Genomic DNA, 9,384 nt, shown 5'->3' with positions numbered 1-9,384 from the left:
TATATAATTTGTTTTTTAATAATAATATAATCAAATATATATAATATATAAATTCCCGAAAAAAAAAAAATTAAAAAAATTAACCCGTCGACCCAACCTAACATGACTTGATCCGCTCGAAAATATTTGACGTGGGTTATAACCATAACCCATGTTGGGAACAATTCGGGCTGACCCAACCCAACCCGATTCAGGTTGAGGTTGAGATTGGGTTAGGACTGGACTGGGTTGGGCTAGCCCAACTTGCAACCCTACTTCAGACATACAGAGAGGTGATGATGATCCATCAAGGTCTGGAAGGACTGTTGTGGTGGTGAAGAGGGTCAGGTCCAGTTGGCACTTCCTTTGGTGAGCTTTCCACACCAAAACCCTATTACCAAATCAAAAACCCATTCACAGATTATCAGATACCTGTATACACATACATACACATTTATACACGTATACTGAGAGAGATTACAATTACAGCAAGGAATAGTGAAAAAATAAGAGAAAGTTGGGTTTTTCAGAAATTAACATATTAAACTGACAGGATCTCTATACAATTCAATATCAAAATCAATTTATACAATTCAATTTATATAACAAAATCAGCCTGCATAAATCAAAAAATGCCTATACTCAACTCATGAAAACTTTCCGTGAAGTCAAATTCTAAAACATTCCAAAAAATCAACATATGAACAAGCACTCACAGCCGCATCGGATGAACAAGAACTCGCCACCAATCTATCTTAGGGTCCAAACTGCCCTTCTCAATTCTCTACGTAATCTATATATATATATATATATATATATATATATATATATATATATATATATATATATATATATCTTCAATTGCAGCACTGCTTATAATGCTTGCCAGAAATGGCGTTGCCATTATCCTTCTACATGACAAAAATACCAGGGGTGCCAAAAAAAATGGGGAGTCAGAGAAGCCAGGCAAAGCTTACAAGAATGCATCCTCACTTCACCGGTCGTCTCCGACCATCCAATCATCAATCCACAATCTATCTTACCTGAATGAAATCACATTGGAGCAAAAAGATACAAACGAAAGGTCAAAGGTTCAAAACTTATACGTGTCTACACATTTTTTCCTATATTAGTTCAATCGCATTTCAAAGTGTCAATAACCTAGTCGGATCACCCTCACCTTCTGAAATGGAAGGTTAAAGATTCAAGTTTCTATAGGGACAAAAGTAGGCGTGTGGGTTTGCCGGGAAAAAATATATATACATGCATGATCTGTCAATTAATCAAGGGCTAAATATCTAAAACACCCCTAAGGTTTACTTTTTGAGCAAATAACAAATTTTTTTTTAAAAAAATTTAAAAATGTTACAAACTAAGGTTTTTCAGTAGTCAACAGTTAGAAAAGTACAGTTAACAAATCACGTGTCTCGCACATGACTAATTAATTATATTAAATACTGAAAATGCCCTTCTTTGACTTAATTTTTTACTATTTTTAACTGAATTTTTACATTAACTAAATTTTGTTTACTATTTTTTATTATTTAAATACGAAAATGCACTTCTTTAATTGAATTTGTTTAATAAAGGTCATGATAGTCATTTTATATTAACTGAATTTTTATTATTTTTTATTTTAATTGTAGGAAGAACATTTTAGTATTTTTATTGCTCCATTATCGACCAAATAAGGGGAGGACCTTGTTAAGCGGGTGCGTCCCGTTTATTATGGGAAATAATATACATATGTACGTGTGATCGGTCAATCAATAGTTGGGGGAAAAATATACATGTGTATGTGTGATCGGTCAATCATTAGTGGAAACTTCACTTACACTCGAGTAGAAAATATCCCTCTAGTAGGTAGGAATTTTACCAAGGAACATGGCGTGTTTGTACAACCTAGTGGATTCTTGAAGTTGTTGCATTGCCTAACAGTTCTTGCGGTTTTGACAAGAGAGCCTTTGGAACTGCAAACATTTAAATTTTATACTTGATTGACATGCCTAATCAAAATACAAGAAACAAACTTGATTGACATGCCTAATCAAAATACAAGAAACAAATGAATCGTTTGAGGTTCATTTATGTCATGACAAGTCTAGGCCAAACAACTGCATTTATGTCATGGCCACAAACACAACAAAATCAGAAGTTGCTTCATATTACATCCCAATAAGGCCTTCTCTTTGAAACACCAAACTGAACAAGTAGAAGACTAACAATCTTAGAGAACAAAAGTGGTAGCTAGTAAATAGAAACTGAGATAATTGATTGATTTCATCAACACATAGTTTAGGAACATACATGCATAATTAGTCAAGTTGGTGGAGAGGGCGGGACCTAGTGCGTGGAGAGACTTTGGCAATTGGCTCCAGGGGCGGAGGGACCTAGTGCGGAGGGCGCATGCCCCCCTGAAATTCTGATTTTTTAAAAAAGAATATTATTATATATATATATATATATATATTTTAAAATTTTCAAATTTGCCCACCTCAAAAAAAAAAAAAATTTCACATGTTGAGGGGTCATTCAGTCATTCCACTCATTCAATATCATTTTGAAGCATAAGAGATCGGCATGGTTCTTTTTGTTGTTTTGTTGTTTGGGGGAAACTGTCTTTACATTACACCCCGAAAAAGGCATCGCTACTCACGAATTTGGTTCTGATTCTTCTAAACTACATCGTCGGCAACAGAATCAAAAGAGAATTTTGTGATTTTGCTACGGGTTTTTTTTTTTTTCGCAGGCAAGCCCCCCTAAAATGAAATCTTGGCTCCGCCCCTCAATGGACATTTTGATTTCTTTCATGCCCAATGAATTAGAAGCACTTATACAATCCTCCAAGTCCTTGTCACGGGCTATTAAAATCCAATCCCCAGCATCATCCATATATTTGATCTCATAGGTTCCAGCATTTAACTTCAACCTTTTGGAGACTGCTTCTTCCAACTCCACAATTCTTGACGACAAAGATAATCTAAACTTTATCATATCATTGCCGTAGGTTGCAATTATAATTACCATCCTTGCTTCTGGTGGTGGTGGTGTTACCAGTGGAGTCATGTGGGAAACAATAGCCGCGAGTGTCTCAGCAGGCAAATCAGAACAGAGAGGGTCCCATCTAGAGAGAGAGTCATTGGCCTTATTTCTCTTGCCCGGTGGCCAGCAGGGGGTTCCCTTTTCTCTACATTTACGCTTACACTTTGGTCCGCTCACTGCAAAAATAAAAATTCTATAACAAAAACTCATATAGTTTGTAAATGCAAAAGAAAAATATATCAGTCCTACAACAAGACATTCAAAAGTTGAAATAAGTAAGACCAAGTTTAGTGTGTAACCTTTCCGTGCAACTTCTCCAAGTTTCTTTTCGAAATGTTTCTTGAGTTCCTCTAAAGTAATTGAGTTTGCCTCTTGTCTATTATGTAAGACTCCAAACCCAGATGGAGATGGAGTACTTTGGCATTGAAAAGAAGCAGGTTCCTGATTCATGCGAGGTTTAATAAATTCAACCCCGAGTTCTTCTCCTGAAGGAAGCTTAAAGCTTGGGAAATGTTGCCTCATTGTTTCTAATAGAGAGGATAAGAAGGTAGTCGGGTCTTCAACATATGTGGTTTCAAGAGGTAGAAAAAACTCTAGTATGTAATCAGAATTTTCAGCGCAAGTACTCTGCAAGTAAATCGCGAAACAACTAGTCAACCCAAAAAGGCCTGCAATGGGCAGTAAGGGGTACTCAGTTAGGCTGAACTGAGATATATCGCGGCAAAAACATAGTTTATGTGACCGATGTGCGCTCCCAACAACTCCCTGCCCCTTTTGTAAGTTATTCCACCCACTAAACCCCAAGAATTCCTCCAGATTATCTACTAGAAGATAGGATGCTCTGTTATCAGCGTGCAAGACTTGTCCCATACAGCTTACATCAAAAGCATCGGAGCTATTGTCCATGGTATTGAAACGCTTGCACGGAACCCACACCAGAGCCAAAGGTAGCTTGTATGTTCTGCACACAACTTTCAACCCAAAGTAGATTTCAACCAATATATGTGGAAACACATCATCTGAATCATTTTCATCTGCAACCTGCATTGCGAGTGTTGTTTCGTTGATGAGAACAGATTGCACTGAAAACATATAAATTTGGAAGATATAGCACCATATATATATATACATATATATATCACATTTGCATATTACAGCTGTAACTTACCGAAGAAATTAAACAATCACATGCCGACCTTCTCAAATCTGCATTCTGCAAGAGAAGTGAAGTGAATAATCTTGTAAGGTTTAAATTAATGAAAATTAGGAAAAATCATATTATTTGATGCTGAAAAAAGCAAATTAATTAGAAAAATATAAATAAAAATTTAAGGGGTTTCAACAAACCTCAACTGCGTGCATCAAAAACGGATCAAACATAATGTCATAAACATCGAAATCTGCTGCATTAGTTACGAACTCGAGTACTCCAACACATTCTGGGGAAGAGGAGTGAAACACCGGCAAAGCAGAAGACGATGAAATACCACAAGTTAGAGCAAAACTGCGTTGTGGGTACTCTTGGATAGAGTAATATTGCACATCTGGGATGTACTCGTGCAATTTTTTCCGGAACACACGACCAGGGAGTCCAAGCTGTTCTTCTTCCCCATCCACGTTAATTTTATAATTCAAACAGTGCTTCCTATACTCGAGAAGTCCTTCATCAAGATAAGTAAGACCAAAAGGTTGGTCTGAAGTTAAAAGAAAACACCCAGTTTCTGTTCTGATGGGTACCCAAAACTGAATTAGAACTTGATCATTGTGGTAATATGTATTCAAGTGTAGAAGCGCAGATTTGATCTTCTTTGTAATTCCTTGATTGGTGGTACCTACATGTAGGTTGTTTGAAATTAATTAATTTCAATATCAAATATTTGTGTTTTCCAGTAAGCTTGCGATTGAATAAAATATCTAATCTAAATAATTAAGTGAGAAATTAAGGGGAGACACAGGGAACCTTATATATAGTAGATACAGCTTGGGAAAAATTGAGGGAGACAGAGAGAGAGAAATCGAAGAACTTCATATATAGTAGATATTTTTCTGTTAATTGAAATTTTTTGGAAATTAATTAATTTCATTATCAAATATTTATATATTTGTTTTCCAGTAAGCTTGCGATTGAATTAAATTTTAGATATTTTTCTGTTAAAATTTTAAACCACCCAAAAAAAAATTTAAGTGAGAAATTAAGGGAGACACATAGAGACAGAAATCGAAGAACCTCATATAAAGTAGATACACAAATATATATGATATTTTTCTGTTAATTGAATTTTTTTGGAAATTAATTAATTTCATTATCAAATATATATATATATATACATATATTTGTTTTCCAGTAAGCTTGTGAGTGAATTAAATTTTAGATATTTTTCTGTTAATTGAAATTTTAAACCACCCAAAAAAAAATTTAAGTGAGACAGAAATCGAAGAACCTCATACAAATTAGATACACAAATATATATTGGTTTTCCAGTAAGCTTGCGATATAATTAAAATCTCATACCAAATACATATTTTCCTAAATTTTAAACCCAAAAAAAAAAAACAATTTGATGTGAGAAATTGAGGTAGACAAAGAGAGAGAGAGAGAGAGAGAGAGAGAAATCGAAGAACCTCATATATATAGTACATACAAATAGATACTTTTCGGTAAGCATGAGAGTGAATTAAATTTGCATGCTGAGGACACCAAAATGACCCGGGTTTGGTGTGATCCGCATTGCAGAGGACGGGTCGGGTGTGGACAAACGAGATGGAGCAAGTTCGCGCGGGATGGGCCCAGGTCCATAAAGTCATTTCAGAAGCCCATGTTAAAATGGGGGAAGTTGAGTCCAGGCAAAGGGAAGTAGATAAGGCCCAGGCCAAAGGAGGTTGTAACCGTCTATAAATAAGGGAAATTGAGAGGGAAAAAGAGAATTGGAGTGAAGAAGTTCTCTCTCTGTAAGAAGGGGAAATTCCTTGTAAGGATTGATTGGTATCATTCCAAATCGGATCGATTCAACGCATTCTGCGAGGAAGACGATTAATCTGCGAAAGCTGAATCAACATTGGTAATAATACGATCTGTCTTGACGAGTCCAGGCTCCGGTTGATTTCGAAAAATTGGCGTCCGATCCAAGCAGATCAGATCCGTGCTTGATCCGGTGAACTGCGCGATTGCAATCTGTTGTGATTATTGAATCCGGCCAGTAGTGGACTGAATTCAGCAAGTGTAAGTTCAGATCTGGTGTGTGCGCATTAGCAGAACTCTAATTTGGTCAAGAAGTCTGCAGTTGATGACTTTGCTCCGATCTGGAATGATGATCGGAGAGGCGAACTCGAATCCTTTGGAGAACGGCCAGCAGACAAAGCTCGATGAGCTAATGAACATGATCGATGCTTTGAGGAAAGAAAATGCAGAGCTACGAGCTGGAATGGAGCATCGTGAGGCTCCTGCAATTCCGAGGCTACCTCCTGAAGGAGAGGGAGCTTTACCGTCCGAAGCTGATCGTCAAGGTGATCCAGAAGATGTCAATCGTGGTGGTCCACGTCGTGATGAAGTTATAATCGGTAATCTGCCTCCGAATGTCGGTCGAGTAGAGGATCGAGAAGGATCTGTTCGTCTGGAACCGCATCACAAACGGATTATGAGGGAAGAAGCACCGGCATATGAACATAGGATTGCGTCACCATGGCGGAGTGAATTTGCTAAAGACAGGTCGTTCGATCCGCCATACCGACCTTCATTAGCAACAGTTGATTACCATAGCTCAGAAAGGAGATCTGCCGATCGGGGATTTCCGTCACGGTTTTCAAGGGAAAACGAAGCATTGCTTTCATCAGCAAGGACGGTCGCATCGCCGTTCACTGATGAAATTATGAACGCGCCGAATCCGAAGAAGTTTTCCATGCCGATCTTCATTCTGTTTGACGGAACAACCAATCCGGTCGATCACATATACCATATTCAGTTGAAAATGGCTTTGAATACTAATAATGATCCTTTGATGTGCAAATGTTTCCCTACGAGCTTGGCTGGACCAGCTCTCAATTGGTTCAAGAATATGGCTCAGGGCTCAATCGCCAGTTTCCAGGACTTATGCGATAAGTTCATAAGCCAGTACTACGGGAATAAACGTCCGGCTAAGGATGTATCGAGCCTTTTCACAATGAAGCAGCATGAGGATGAACGGCTCCAAGCTTTTCTCACCCTGTTCAACCTCGTTAAAAGCATGGTAATGGAGTGTCACCCGTCAACAGCAGTCCAAGCATTTAAACTCGCAATGAACCGGGGGACGCCGTTCCACACCAGCTTGGTGGTTAATACGCCAAAGACAATGGATGAGCTGAACGAGAGAGCTGACGGTTTTGTTCGTCTTGAAGAGGAAGAAGCAGCTAATTCAAGGAAGACGTCAATTATTTCGATAGAGGAGAAGTCCAAAGCCAAGATCCGGCAAAAACAAGCTCAACCGCAACGTCACCCCTCATGGAAGGCGGAGAAGAGGCCTAGGGAGGAGGAATCAGTCACTCCACTCAGAGTCACCTTAGCAAGGCTATATCAGGAGAACAAAGATAAGTTTCGTCCTCCTCTGCCAATCAGGCAACCTCTTGAACAGAGGGATCAGACTAAACATTGTGCTTTCCATAGTGATTTTGGACATCAGACTAACGAATGCAGGAACCTAAGGAGGCAGGTAGAGATGCTAATCGTAAAGGGGGAATTTGCAAGCTATGTTCAAGGTCCGGCGCAAGAGCATAACTGCCCGACTGAGCAAATCAAGCGGAACCAGAGGCCGAACCAACACAACTCTCAGCCCGTCCGGATTATAAACGCAATTCATGGCCGGCCTGAACAAACGACGGAGTCAGAAGAGTTGCTCAGAATGAGGTTACGCCAGGCCCAGCTGAAAAGAAGAATTGGCAGTGTGCATGTTTTGCACCAGCAGAATGCGTCCACATCGATAAAGTTTGATAAAATGGACATGTTACGCGTTCAGATTCCTCATGAAGATCCACTAGTCGTCAGTCTGACGGTTGCAGAATGCCTGGTTCGGAGAGTCCTGATTGATCCAAGAAGTAGTGCGAATGTCATGCCCAGGGTGACGTTCGACCGACTGGAGATCGAACCCGAAAAACTCAAACCCACAGGAAATCTGTTGCTCGGATTTGATGGGAAGCGAGTGGAACCCATTGGAATGGTGGAATTGACAGTACAAACTGCTGAGCGAGTTTTGACTGAAAGTTTTGTGGTCGTAGAAATTCATCCATCCTACAACCTCTTGATGGGCAGAGGATGAATTCACAGAATTCAGGGCGTCCCGTCAACCTTGCATCAAGTGATGCGATGTTTGGGTCCAGATGGGACCAAGGTAATAGATATACACGGGGACCAGGTTGCGGCTAAAGAATGTTATTTAGTAACTTTGAAATCTGCTGGAAAAGGAAAAAATCCCATCCGTTCAGCCAGTCCAAAATAGCAATTACAGAACCCTCCTCCCAGCAAGGATGGGGAGGAGGAGCCACCAGTTCTGACCATAAAACCCCTTCATGAAGTGAAGATTGACCATGAGAAACCAGACCGAACAACAAGGGTGGGAACCAGACTCACTGAAGAAGAGAGACTAGAGTTGACTAATTTCTTGATTCGGAATGCGGATGTATTCGCATGGAGCCATTTAGATATGCCAGGGATAAATCCTGTTGTATCCTGTCATTCCCTCAATGTGGATCCGAATGCAAAGCCAGTGAAGCAGAAGTAAATAAGATTTGCTCCAGAACGAAATCAGATTATAGCTGAGGTTGATCGGCTGTTTGAAGCCGGATTCATCAGAGAAGTTCAGTATCCGGCCTGGCTCTCTAACGTTGTTGTAGTGCAGAAAAAGAATGGGAAATGGAGAGTATGCATCGACTTCACTAACCTGAATAAAGCCTGCCCAAAGGATAGTTTCCCATTGCCTAGGATTGATCAAATAGTAGATGCCACCATAGGATATGAGCGGTTAACCTTCCTGGATGCTTATTCCGGTTATAATCAAATTCCTATGGACCCAGTTGATGAAGAGAAAACTTCATTTGTTATTGAACGAGGGACTTATTGCTACAAAGTCATGCCATTCGGATTAAAAAACGCTGGAGCTACTTATCAGAGGCTGATCAGCAAGATTTTTAAGGGCCAAATGGGAAGCACTATCGAGGCTTATATTGATGATATGGTGGTCAAGAGTAAGAAGAAGAGCATTAATTTATCGCACCTGTAAGATGTGTTCGGTGTGTTACGCCAGTATGGGATGAAGCTTAATCCGGCCAAATGCTCATTCGGCGTAAGCTCCGGTCAATTCCTGGGACATATAGTCAATCATAGAGGAATTGAGGTCA

At 39.5% G+C, this 9,384-nt stretch overlaps 1 protein-coding gene across 1 annotated transcript; it reads right to left on the bottom strand.

Moving 5' to 3' along the window:
• Nucleotides 1-323: 323 nt before the first annotated feature.
• On the bottom strand, nt 324-5,750 carry LOC132301415 (protein NLP6-like). The gene is made up of 7 exons (XM_059798667.1): nt 5,729-5,750; nt 4,369-4,853; nt 4,190-4,234; nt 3,321-4,062; nt 2,817-3,197; nt 957-1,022; nt 324-370 (listed from the first exon to the last, which is right to left on the bottom strand). Exons 1-7 carry the CDS (start codon nt 5,748-5,750, stop codon nt 324-326), a joined length of 1,788 nt encoding a protein of 595 aa, XP_059654650.1.
• Nucleotides 5,751-9,384: the final 3,634 nt, after the last annotated feature.

The sequence above is a fragment of the Cornus florida genome, unplaced genomic scaffold (assembly GCF_030987335.1).
Source record: "Cornus florida cultivar Cherokee Brave unplaced genomic scaffold, ASM3098733v1 CherokeeBrave_3.0.0_Hap2_Chr03, whole genome shotgun sequence".
Lineage (NCBI taxonomy): Eukaryota > Viridiplantae > Streptophyta > Magnoliopsida > Cornales > Cornaceae > Cornus > Cornus florida.
The sequence above is the reverse complement of the archived record's forward strand: the minus strand, read 5'-3'. Positions and strand labels throughout refer to the sequence as shown.